At 41.4% G+C, this 13,909-nt stretch overlaps 1 protein-coding gene across 1 annotated transcript in view; it reads left to right on the top strand.

The window, feature by feature from the left end:
• LOC126106860 (DNA topoisomerase 2-like) overlaps window positions 1-13,909 on the top strand; it is a 184,878-nt gene that overhangs the window by 132,489 nt on the left and 38,480 nt on the right. Inside the window, exons 21-22 of the mRNA XM_049913258.1 lie at window positions 8,856-8,970; window positions 9,061-9,243. Coding sequence (XP_049769215.1) covers window positions 8,856-8,970; window positions 9,061-9,243 — 298 coding nt within the window. The remainder of the gene's footprint in view (window positions 1-8,855; window positions 8,971-9,060; window positions 9,244-13,909) is intronic.

Below are 13,909 nucleotides of genomic sequence, written 5' to 3'. Positions count from 1 at the left end.
GTAACGTGGCTAATGCATGGTTACCTACTCCGTTGTGAGGACCCAACTTAGTGTCACTGTGGCTCCCAAATGATAGTCGTCCACCTCTTGCTAGACTGCCCACTTTTAGCTGCTCTGCGGCAGACTTTTAACTTCCCAGCACCCTGCCTTCGGTGTTGGGCAACAATGCCTCCACAGCAGCTTAAGTGTTACTTATTATCTGTGAGAGTGGGTTTTATACTTCTATGTAGGTTTTAGTGCATGTCCTTTGTCCCTCTGTGTCCTCACCCTAGTGCTTTTAGGGTGGAGGTTTTAATGTGTTGCAGAATGGCTGGCTTTCCCTTTTTATTCTCGTGGTTGGCCAGCCACTGTAATCTGCTTTCATGTTTTACTCTCTTCTGTTTCTAGTGTCTTTGTTGTTTTCTTGTCCTCTTTTGTTCCTTTTAGTGTTCATTGCCTTTCCTTCATTCTTGTGGCTTTTCCTTTCTTTCCGTTTTGTGTTATATGTTTCATCCATTTTATTCTCACACTTGTGGCATTGTTCTGTTAGGAACAAGGGACTGATGACCTCATAGTTTGGTCCCTTCTCCCGCCTTTAAACCAACCATATCTCTGTGATCAGTGCCACTGCAGTCCACCGGGTTATGAAAAAGGTTGATGCATCTTTAGTGCCCACACACCCTCTTGTTTTGACATTTGATAGAATGGTGCTTCCTTGCAAGATCAAAGCAGGCTATGAAGTTATCACAGTCAGACCGTACATTCCTAACCCGATGCACTGTTTCCAGCATCGTCATTTCAGCCACACTCAAATGTCCTGTCGATACTCAGCTAAATATGTAACCTGTGGCAGGGATGCTCACGAGAGTGATTGTTCGCCACCTCCTCCCCACTGTATCAACTGCAGTAGCGACCATGCTTCTTCCTGTCGAGATTGTCCCATATATCTCGATCAGCAAGCTGTCCAGAAGATCCTGGTAATGGAAAAAATGCTTACTTATTTGCTCACATGTTATTGGCTAGTCACAAACTTGTGTTCTCCCATCTAGCACTTAAAGTACTATTCTTTCTAAATCTCGCTCCATGGAGGACATGCCTATGCAGACATGCAACCACAAATTAAGCACTGCAGTTGTAAAATTGCCCAGTGTCATGGTAGCATCACCGTCTCCTTGTCCAGGTGTGCAGCAAGCCACCAAACCTTCGCCCCACAGGGCAAAGTCAACTGCTACACAATTGGCATGCTGAAAAGGACAGAAAGAGTACTCCTGTGAAGACTTCCTATGCCCCTCCAGCTAAGAAACATAGGGAGTCTTCCTGTGCCAATGGGAAAGGCTCCAAGAAGTCAAAGAAATCCAACGAGTCTACTCCTTCATTGACTCGAAGATCCTCTTAGACAGTGTCACCATGTGATACCCTCGCCCGGCGAACCTCTGTTTTGCCAGTGTGCACCACCAACTGTTTTTCTGTTGTAGACTTCTCAGTTTGACAGAGGGAGACTGCAGATGCCTCTGTAGATCTCATGGAGCAGGATCTGCACCCTGTAGCAGGGAGTCTTTGAAGGCTGGCACTCTACAGCTGCTGAGGTGACACCCCCTTCATTTCTTCCCTCCTCCCCTGCCCTTATGACTCTCGTTCAATGGAACATTCGTGGCCTTCGATCTGACAAAGAGGATTTACAGCTGATTGCAGTGTCCACTTGTTCTCTGCCTCCAGAAGACAAAATTGCATCCTCAACCATTTTGAGCTCTCGCATTTCTTCCCAGCAACCCCCCCCCCCCCCCCCCACACACACACACACACACACACACACACACACACACACACACACACACACACACACACACACACACACACACACACACCCCTCACCGAGGATGGCATTCCGTCTGATGGGAAGTCATGCTGCTCATATGGGATGATGTGCATAGTGAACCTCTCCCCCTCAGTACCCATCTTCAGGCTATTGCAGTTCACCTTTTCTCTTTGTACTATTAACATCCCTCCGTAATTTGGTGACACCAGGGCAGACTTTCTCCAGCTTACTGATCAGATTCCTCACCCCTTTCTGCCGCTCGAGGATGTAAATGCACACCATGTTGTTAGGACTCGCCCAGAACCTGTCTGAGAACTGTCCTCAACAAACTTAACCTCCTCCTACCTTAACACAGGAGCATCCATGTTCCTTTCGCACTCCAGGCACAAACATTCCCATTTGGACCTATCCTCCTGCACTGCCCTGCTTGCCCATTATCTTGAGTGGTCCGTTCTGACACACAATAGAGTGACCCATGTGCTATCCTTTCACTGACTTATCCCAGTCAAATGACGGCTTACTAAGGCCAATGATGCCTTACTCCTCCCTGGTGACATATCTTACAAACGTATTCCTTACCACCACAAAATGTTCCATTCTTTGCACTTCATCTTTATCATGCCGTGTCCTGGTCCGTCGGTGGACTGAGGTGTGCCATAATGCAATTCGTCCATGGAGATGTGCTCTCTGCATTTTTAACAGTGATCCTACGATGGCAAACTGCATTCGTTATAAACAGCTGCTTGTACAGTTTCGTTGCGTTCTTATGGATAGCAAAAAGCTAGCTGGATTACATTCATTTGTTTAACAGTTCCACTCCTTTTTCTGTCATGTGGGCCAACCTCAGAAGTTTCCCTGGGACCATGATCCATTCCCCCATTTCTGGCCTGACAGCAGCAGATGATATCAGTGGAATTTCTTGCTATCTCTAACACCTTGGGCCGCCATTTTTCGGGGATTTCGAGCTCCTTTCACTAGCTTTCTGCCTCTCTCCATTGGAAATGAGCGGAGGTGGCTTGGGCGATTCCCTTCTCTTCTCAGAAGTGCTACAATGCTGTCTTTTCTATGGGGGAGGTAGATCGTACTCTCACTTCATCCTGATCCTCTGCCCCCTGTACCAGACTATGTTAACATTCAGATGTTACAGAACCTTTCTCTTGTGGGCAAGCACTTTCTGCTTCATACATACAACCACATCTGGGTGTAGGATACATTTCCCGTACAGTGGTGTGAAGCCACTGTCCTTACCAGGTTTAGATAAGGGTATGACAAACACCTTTCATCTAGCTACTGCCCCATTTGTCACCAGCTGTGTTTGCAAGGTGATGGAATGTATGATTCATGCCTGGCTGGTATGGTGGCTCGAGCCTCGCAATTTACTAAACACTGCACAATGTGGATTTAGAGCACACTCTTCTGCAGTTGACCATCTCATCACTTTGTCCACCCATGTCATAGTTTACCTGAAGAGCTTGCACGTTTACAGACAGTGTTCAGAGACAATGGATACTTGATCCAGCAAATTAACAGGGCATTCTCAGCTAAAGCAAAGACCTGGAAAATGGATAAAGAGGAGAACATACAAGGAAAGTTCCTAGCTTTTGTCCCCTTCGTTGGAAATACTTCCTTCAAAATAGGAAGAATCTTTAATAACATTCAGGTGAAAGTGATTTTCCGCCCATCATCTAATGTTTAGGCCCTCTTGGAATTAGTGAAGGATAATTCGCTATTGTAGAAAGTGGGAATTTATAAAATGCCTTGCCAGTGGGCTATGGCCTGTATAGGACAAACACGCACAGTGTAAGAATGTTGCGTTGCACTCATCTCCTGTGACCCAGCAAGTCTGCAATTGCGGAACATTGTATCTCCAATAGAGTATGACAAATCGTTAATTTCGGCCATAACAGCTTTTTGGGACTCCGTTATAAAAGCTGTTGAAATACGCATCATGAAAAAGTCAACCGCAACAGCAGCTACCAGCTGGATAGTGAGTGGAATCCTATCATCTCCGAGATTTGCTCAAGATGATGACATCATAATACTCCAATAACTGCAGCGAATGACAACACTGAAGAGCTGATCCTTGCAGTTTCACCAGCGAGGGTGCTGCCACTGGGCTGAGAGATCCTTCTGTCGCTGACTCTTACCTATGCGCGGCAGTACTATCAGCGTGCGATATATGGCAGAGCGAAGGATGTCGTCATCAGTCTTATATGGCTCGCCAGAAGATAACTGGCAGGTGTCCAGTTGAAATATGGTGGAACGAAATTTATGACAGGCTGCAATCTCAAAATCTCTTCAAACAATTGGAGCATGTTTACCAACTCTTACTTCATCTAAATAGCGATTGAGGATGCACTGTATTATTTGTGTATTATTTAAAAAGTAAGATTTAAATAGATTTGTTTTTACATGTCTCTTAAACCTTGTCGGAATATTTGTTGTATATTTCAGATCCCAGCAGAATATACTGTTTCAAATTCTTTCTTGCTAAATGTTAGTTAAGTATGGGTTTTGTTCCGTGACTGTGTATAGTCTTCAAATGTAATAGTTGTTGATGCTGTTCTTTGTGTGAATAATGAATTGAAGATGTACCCAAGTGGTGGAATGGGAATCATTAACTCTTCAAACAAGTTTCTTAGTAATGAGCTGGAGAATGGCTTTTCATTATTGTTCTTGTGGACATTTTCTGTAGTTCGATAATTGTATCCATTTGCAAAAGATTTCATACATATAACAACTGAATGTACGTAGGAATGGTGTGTAACTGTTAAACACTTGGCTGCTGTTCTCACATTATGGCTCAAAGGGCATAAAGTGCTTAAAACTCCTCTTGCCTAGTATTTTTGTGTGTTCATCCCACATAAGGTGACTTGAATTAAACACTGGCATGGGCAACCTGCTCAGTAAGATATAATTCTGACTGGCACATGTCTAAGACACTGGAAATTTATTATAAAGCAAGTATTTTGATGTAAAGAATTGTTAATCTCCAATGGCATGCTACAGAGTGATTAATTCGGTTAAAATGTGGGACTACGTTGATAATGTAACACCTACACCCATGTGCAAAGCTGTGTACTACTACTATAGGATGTGGGTTTTGTGAGGGCAAATCAGATATAAATGGGATTTTTGTTATGTATTGTTTCCTTCTTTAGCAAAAAATTAGCCTGAACAAGGAAGATTTTTTTTCTCCCAAGCAGTGGAGAATAAAACTTGTTGTCAGTAGCCAAATGTACTACTATCCTTCCATGCCCATCTCATTATCTAACTGTTGCCCTTGTAGAGCTTCTGTCAGCACCTAAAAAAAAAAAAAAGCACCACAGGGTGATAAGTGTAGGGAGGATGATGAAATTCAGTTCAGTGCACTTATTGAAGTTTTGAGTCAGTTACAGCTGCATTGTGGGGCCTGGCATTGTCATGGAGGATGATGACCTATCAAATAAGTCTCGTCTTTTGCAGCAATATCCAGCCCTCACCCAGTTTGACAGCTCACAGTTGTAATCAGCATTCGTTGTGCATCGTTAAAGTGAAATATCAATGAACAAAATTACTCTGCGGTTGAAGATGGTAGGAAGAACGGTGGCAGCTGACATTAGATTCTTGCTTTACACTGACGCTCTGCCGCCTATCCTCTGCCACACCATACTGGTTAGTTTTTGTTCTAGATTGTAGTGGTGGACCCACATGTCATCGCAGGTCAGGATCCGTCTAAGAAATTTTTCTTCTTTGCAAAACCTTGCTGTAAACATATTCCAGACCTTCAAACTCGCAACTTTTGATCTGCAGTCAAAAGGTGGGGGACCCACATAGCACAAACTTTCTTGAACTTCAGGTAATTTCTGATGATTATTTGATAGCTCCTGCAACTTATTTCAACCTATTCTGCAGTTTTGGATGCACTTACCTGTTGATCTTCTTAAAGAATGTCTTGAACTGTGTGAATGTTTTCATCCACAATGCTGGTTCGAGGACGGCGATCGTGTTACTGATTTTTGTACTAGTTCTTGTCCTCCCTGAATGCCTTATGCCAGCTAAACATGAGTCATTAAAATTTTTTTCGTGAACTGTGGCATCCATCTCTGAAAAATTGTTGCTTGACCTCCTTCACAAGTAAGAAATATTATAATCGTGCATTGTGCAATGGTTGGGTGTACCTGTTGCTCAGACATCACAAATGCTACTGACAAACTGATTGGGAGAGTGGAATGGCCAGCTCTCCCGTTAGAAATGGTCCCCCCTCCCCAAGTATAGTGGGAGCTCAGATCCAGCTGTACCAACAGAAACAAAAAAGTTTATATTTTACTTATGCTTGTTAAGTTTCTCTAAAAGTCACTGAATTTACTGTTTATGCAGGCTCACAATAGGAAATTATCACACTTACAGGAACAGAGAAACAAAATCTTGAACATAAGCTCATGGCCTGGATTTTGTTGTTGTTGACGCACCAAACAGTTTCTGATGGGGCAACATTCCTTAAATTTTGCCCCTTGGAGCTTCTGTGATGTGTGATATGTCGTGTGCAGTTGCACCAGGGATCCACCCACTCTCTGTGTCAGGGTGTGTGTGTACAAATTAAAGATGTACTGCTCCGAAGTTTTTTAGGAAATGTTAATTGATGGGCCTGTATTTGTTCTCTATGCAGCTGAACTATCAAAATCAAATTATGGAAAACCCAGGATGGAATGTAACAATATTATGAAAAGTATAGTTGCTACTCGCCATATAGTAGAGATGCTGAGTCACAGATAGGCACAACAAAAAGTCTCAGAAAGTTAACTTTCTGCGAACTAGATCTTTGTCAAAAATACTCAGGCTCAGTAGCCAGGCAGTGGTGCATGTGCACGTATATTGTGTGTGTGTGTGTGTGTGTGTGTGTGTGTGTGTGTGTGTGTGTGTGTGTGTGTGTGATGTTCTGAGAATCTTTTCCTTGTGCCTGTCTGTGAGTCTGCATATCTGCTATATGGTGAGTAGCAACTATCTTTTTTATAATATTGTAAACTGTTAAAACATAGTTGAAATATGTCACCAGCTTCCCTTCGACCCTTCAGGCAGGGTTAAACTTCTCGCTATTTCAGATTCAATAACTGCAGCCCTATACATACATAACTATGAGGGTTGGAACTTCAATAGTGGCGATTATTTATTTACAGCTCATACAAAACAGATACGTATTTCAAAGTTTCACTGACCTTCAAAGTAGTCACCATCATTGTGTATAACCCGTTGCCAGCGATGTGGAAGTCGTAGGATACTCTTAGCAGTGCCAGTTGTGTTGACAGAGCGGCGCGGTCTATTGCCTGACAAATTTGTAGCAGTTCTGAAGCAAATGCCGTGAAGTGTTTCCTTCCGAATTTGAGTTGAACTTTTGCTTGAAATTTTTTCTATTACTTTTAGTGTGTTGTCCAATTTTATGGGTGGAATTTGTGAAATTTCCCACCTGCTGGGCTCTTTCATTTTGAGTACTATTTGCTAATAATGCAGCTTCATTGAATGAATGTGGCAGAATAGGTCTTCTATTTATTATTGACAAAACATGCCACTTACAACATTTTCACTAATTACATTTTAATTTTCTAATTAATTTTGGTTCTCTCAGTTGGTTTTTTCTTTAAATACCACAGACTTTAATTTCAATACTGTTTTAACACAAAACCATCTTAGTTTCAAAAAAAAAATTACTTTCAATCGTACTCAATCATTTGTTCCAGATTTCACCTAATTACATTAATCCTAAATATTCCTACCAATTGCAGGACCTATATACTTCAATAAAATTATAATTTAGTAACCAGTTTCATTATAACAATGTTAGAAGTATAGGTTTACCTATACCACTACCTTTTGTTTAAATCAGTGATTCCTATTTATTTCAAATTGGATCATAAAATACGTGTTTTAAATAGGTTTCAGTGGACTGTTAAGTTTCAAATTCCTTTGTTTTATTAGTTATAAATTTATTCTAACATTTGGGATTGAGGGTATCAAAGCTTAGGAGTCTTCCTTAAACTGGGTAATTGTGCTCTTCCTTGGATTTATTGGACCTAATTCTTCAATAAATTTTAATTTGTAGTACTCCATATTTATTAATTTGGTTTGGTTGAATTTTCTTGTACTTTTATTTGTAGAATTCTTCTTTACCATAGCAGTCAATTTTATTTTGATCTTTACAATGTAACGGTCAGAGTTGTCTGTTGACCTTGTGGCTTAGATTTCACAATGGTTTCCAGATTTTTAAAGCATATTAATAATTATAAATTCAAATATATTAATAACTGAAATGTGTGACTTGAGATATGTCAAACCTAAGTAAATAAGATTTAAAATTGACTCAAACTGTGTCTCTGTCATATTAAACCACTGCACTCGGTACGAGGCAGTAAGCTGTTTCCATTGACAGCAGTGGGTACCAAGATTCAAAGGAAACATTTTATTTACAAATCTAACACTACTGTATTAAATGCTTTCTGCCCTAGTGTGCAAGTATTCATTGTGACATGGTCACAGATAATTTGGGTAACAAACTTGCAAGGTCACATGCTAGTGACTTAGACCTGGGCTTTTTGAATTGACTATCTTGGAAGAGGACATTACTGATTGCAAGGCTATTATAGCCTTAGTATTGCAAAGAATATTAACAAAAGTAGGAAAATTACTTTCTTAGATTGCACAGTATCTGGGTAGTTGACACCAAGTATTCAGCTCTGAAGAAAGATACGTGGTAAAAAATGGCAATCTGCAACTGGGATCTGGTGATACAGATTATGTTACTGTTACCAAGTGTTTTAACCTGTAATTACTTACGTGGGGAATACAGCTGTGTGAAAACTCCCATCTTACATTATTACACTTCATGTAGAGGATGACAATTATCCAGTGCCAGGTTAACTCAGTGTTATCTCATATATAAGTGTCACTCTGGAATGGTGTAAAATGCAGTGGTGTCCTTAATCATGCAGAAAAACTGTTGCGGGTAAGGCCTGCAGAGTAGTTGCAGCCTGTGAATTGCAGTTTTTTGTGGAAAGTGTTTTTTACAGCTAGAAAAAATTGTTTCCAGCAAGGAAAGAAAGATGAGGATACTCCTGATCATGACGTGGATGCCAGACCACTGCAGGAACGAGTAGGAGTAGCCCCAGAACAGCTGGAAAAGAAACTCAAGGAGAAACGCAAAGGTTCGTGTGCTTAACTGTGAATTATCAGTAAACTTTTGTCCACTGAATTGTAAGTTTTTATGATGTTACTTTTACCATTTGTCTACGCAGAGACATTGAAACAAACAAAGCTGACTTTCAAGGGTAAAAGCAAGAGGTCTCCTAAGAAGAAGAGAAAATTCATGGATTCGGATAGTGAAGAGACAGATGCCTCTGTGGATTCAGTGAGTGGGTCCTCGCCAGAGAACCTCTCTCCCCCTGCAGCGCAGAGGACGACGGCACGGAGGACGGCAGGTGAGCAGTAATTGTCACTCTGTCTTCACCAGCTGTATTGTGGATAGTCTGTGGACTCGGACATGAAGAAGAAAATCAAAAGCATTTGCTGGACTTGGGTACTTTAAATGACATGACATTGGTCATTATTTTTACCCTTTCCCACATCACCAAGCCAACTATTCTGAATAGCTCTGTATGTGTAATATCAAACTACCCCTTCTGTTAGTAAAGTTATGCCACAATCTTTATTCATGATCAGCTTAGTTAGTATATTTCCATTAGTTACCTGATCTACTTATCTTTAGCATTCTTTCATAGCATCACATTTCAAAAGTATCTGTTCTCTTCTGTCTCCACAAGAGTTATTCATGTTTCACTCCAGTATTATCTCTCACTTCTGGCAAACCATTTCAGAAAAAGGCTTAGATTATATTGAGTGTTAAAGTACCCAGAAAAGCTTTACTTACTGTCAGCATGCATTTTACATCCCCTCCTTTCCATGAAGTTCATACTATTACCTCTTTTTTGGGACATCATACCTTCTGGTCAACATATTTTCAAAGTCCTTTACAGTATCTGACCAAACTTTGTTGATGAACCTCAGGATTTTAACTTCTTCCTACCTGAACTTAAATTCCTTTTCCAAATTTGTCCTTGATCTCCTTTGCTAAACCTTGCACAATGTAGAGGTTGAATGCCATCAAAGATAAGTTGCAATCCTGTCTCACTCTTCTCCACTACTGCTTCCCTTTGATATCCTTTGACTCTTAAGACTACAGTCTCTTTTTGTTAAAAGTTGTAGATATCCTTCCATTACCTGTATTTATCTGTGCTACTTTCAATATTTTGAAGAGTGTTTTCCATTCAACATTGTCAAAATCTCTAACTCTACAGGTACTCTAAGTGTAGTGCGCCTGTCTTCAACCTGTCTTCTGCAGTAGTGGTAAGGACAGTTTTGCCTTGTGTATGCCTACATTTCTCCACACCCCAAAATGAAGGTACTGAGTGAAGTGGTGCAGTAATTTTCATTCCTTCTTAACTCATCTTCCCAGAGGTTGACTTCTAATGGTTCTTCTGTTTTTGTATAAGGAATCTGTGAGAGTATTTTGCAGGCAGAACTTCTCATGCTGATTGTACTTTAGTATTCCTACCTGTCTTCTTTGGAATTGCAATTAGTTGTTGAAGCCTGAATGTATTTTGCATTTCTTGTCGTTGTACATCCCTTCTACATATTCCCGCCATTTTCATTCTTCCCTTCTTAGCTTGCCCACCTGAGCTTTTGATATACATAGTAGTGCTTGTCCTTCCTCCAGAGATTTATTTTATCATAATATCCATGTCATCTGCCTTTCCCATATTCATGTGCACTTGGGCGGTTCTGCATTTCTCCTGTAGCCATTCCTAATTTGCCGTATACACTTGTCACTCATTTTCAGACATTTTTACTCCCTTTTGCTTATTGACTTATCAAATTTTTATATTTTATCCTTCCATCAATTAACTTCTATATTTCTTGTGTTAGGCAGCCTCTGTAGTCTTCAGTGCATAAGGGCCTGGGTTTGATTCTTAATACTTCCTCAGATTTTTTTATGTGGTTGGGAGGCTTGGTACGGGGTTTACTAAGCCTTTCTGAAGCCAGTTTAGGAGCTGCTCGTACAAAAAAGTTGTGGCATCATCCGGATTCATTTGCTGGAAGGATTGGTGACACACTGATCATGTGTCACGCTCTTGTACATTGTTACTCCTACTGTTCTACATGCAGCAGTTGGTCAGTTGGAACAAGCCCAATACGTAATCTGTGAGTAGTGTTCACGTTTTCACTTTTACATCTCTCTAATCGACCTATTTGGCTTCTACTGTGTTGCTGTCCCCTGATTGTCAGTTGATGCTTAATGCTACCTGAGAAACTCTAGGCAATCTCTGGTTATCTGTGTACCCTGGTCCCATCTCCAATTTTCTACTGTTCTGCAATGAGTGAGGGTGGCAATTCTTCTGGAAAACCTGGAATCCTCAGGGAATAACATTTTACCTGGAAAAATCGGGGAAGACTCGAGGAACTGTGCATTTTTCACCTAGTACTGAAATTGAATTTTATTGAGTTTTATAAATCTCAAATTTTAAAATTCTTAATATCCCAGAATGTTAATTATACAACTATTGTTCCAAATAAATTAGCAGTGTTTAAAAACTGCAGTTAAAGTAGTGTGTGTGGCTGGTATTTAGCTCAGCTGGGAGGAAAGAAAAGTAATTATTATGGTATACTGCCCCCACCTGCTCCCAGCTATCTGCCTCTTCACACTCGGAATTCAGGGAATCCTTTTCTCCAAGTTTGAGTAGCCACCCCATGTATTCAGTTATAATCAGCAGTTCCGCAGTTTAAATCAGGTTTTAAATCTCATTCTTACCATTATTTAATCTGTTTGGAACCTTCTGGTCTTGAAGAACTTACATGTATACAATATTCTTTCACAACTCTTAAACAAAGGTCAAATTGCGCTCTAGACAAAATAATACCTGTTAATGTTCTGCATCATTCTGTTGCTCCAGTGCCTGTTCTAGGTTCTACTGCTTTTCCTTCTCTTTCTTTATGTTCATCACTGCAGGATTTTCACCCTTCTAACTATCCTGAATAAGTTCCATCTGGTTGCATATTTTTTTGTATTTTTGTCACTGGTAGTGGTGGTAGGTATATACACTCCTACTCGAGATCACACAGGATAATGTGGCCCCTGCCCAGAAACACAGTCTCGTCCTGGTCACTGGGTGAGTCCACTGCTCTGTTCCGAAGGGGCGGCTGCTTCAGTAGTGTGCCGCGTGCTGTGCTGCGCACTTTGTCTGGCGGTGGTGGCTGTCTCATTTTTAAAGTCTACCACATGCCACCCCAAGTACTTGGAGTGTTCTCATTGCCCTCTGTGTTCTGAGTAGTAGGGCATCAGGGTCCCTGTGCACAGCAGGTGCAGGGAAAGTGATTTGAATTGTGCAGTGTCATAAAATTTTATGTTGGAAGGGGCAAGAGGCAGTGGGTGAGTAAAAATCCCATTAAAAAGTGTGGTGGAGAAGGTGACACTAGCCACTGACGTTTCCTATTGGATAATAAAGAAATAGACAATGGGGAGGGAAATGTGTCTACAGCTACTTTCCAAGGCTTCTCTACTTTGGGAAATATGTGGAAGGAGAATGATACACTTTAATAATTCTGAGGAACAAGTTGTCAAGAGGCTGTTACATAATGTTCCCATGACACAGAGCCCAATAGTCACTAGCCCCATTAATGAAAGAAAACATGTTGTTTGAAAGAGACATTTCACCATTATGATCCTTGCTGCACATGTTAGAAAAGGTGTACCTGCAGTCTCTTATGGCTGGAGGGGATTGGTACCAGGAATGCGCGCGTGCACACGCACGCCGCCTAATTACCGTACATTTTGAGGAGGTGCGTGACGAGTGACTCTACTTTGTCACATCCCAAATGTGTTGGAAATTGCCACTGTGTTCATCAAACCACTCACTCTTCTGGCCTTGTGACATGGTGCATTATCTTGATGGAAAATGCCACTTCTGTTGAGAAAAATGATTGTCGTGAAGGGGTGTATGTGGTCTGCAACCAGTGTATGATACTCCTTGGCTGTCATGATGCTTTGCACAACCTCCACAGGACCCACGCATGCCCACATGAACGTTTTTCAGAGCGTAAGAGAGCCACCAGTGTTTGTCCCGCAGTTTAGGTGTCAAGGAGATAGCTGTTCCCCTAAAAACAAGGGATTCACAACACCCCCCCCCCTCTCCCCTCCCCCCCCCCCCACCCCCATTGGCATGATCAAGAAAAAATCTGAATTCAGTAGGCTGTGCAACACTGCCACAGCACCAGTGTCCAGTGCAGATCGTCATGTGCCCATTTCAGTTGGCATTGCTGATGTCGTGTTGACGTGGGCACATACATCGACAGGAGTGTTTGGTGCACTGTGTGTTCGCACACACTATAACGCTGCCCACCATTAAAGTCTGATGTCAGTTCTTCCACCTGTCATATTTTATGAGTCATCCAGCCTACGATGGCAGACATTTGTAATACATCTGGACAAGTTTTCACTTTGGTTTCGCCATGTGTTGAAGATTAACCACAGTGCTTCTTGAACCCAGCGAGTTGTGCTGTTTACAAAATGCCTGTGCTGACCCTCCAGGCCATCACAATCTGCACTTGGTCAGACTTTGATAGATCACATGCCACGCACTTCACCATTCTTCACACGGACAGCATGCTCACTGATATTACATGACTGTGCATGTGTCTGACCAGCTGTCATTTCTTGACAGGTGAAGCTGCTATCACCTGAAGGATTTATATCAGTAGCAGTTTGGTGGTCGTAATGTTCTGGCTGATTGACGTACCTTTAAATATTTGTTAGATATATGAGGTACTCAGGTATTTTCTGAGTAGCGTGAAAAACTGCCTTAAAGGTAGCAAATGTGACATGTGTCAATGAAAGATAAATTAGTGGTTCTCACATTAGACACCATGAACGGTCAGATGGATAGAAGGAAAGGAATAAAAGTGGCACTTCGAAAATGACAACTCCTCGCTGAAGTATACATGGGTAGAACTCGTACAGTGAGAGTGTGTAAGGTTGTGCAGAATACAAGAAGTTTATTTGTATCTTGAAAGCAAGGTACTGATCCTCCTGCA

Source organism: Schistocerca cancellata, chromosome 10 (genome assembly GCF_023864275.1).
Source record: "Schistocerca cancellata isolate TAMUIC-IGC-003103 chromosome 10, iqSchCanc2.1, whole genome shotgun sequence".
In the NCBI taxonomy this organism is placed as follows: Eukaryota; Metazoa; Arthropoda; class Insecta; order Orthoptera; family Acrididae; genus Schistocerca; species Schistocerca cancellata.
This window is presented reverse-complemented; position numbering and strand designations above follow the sequence as displayed.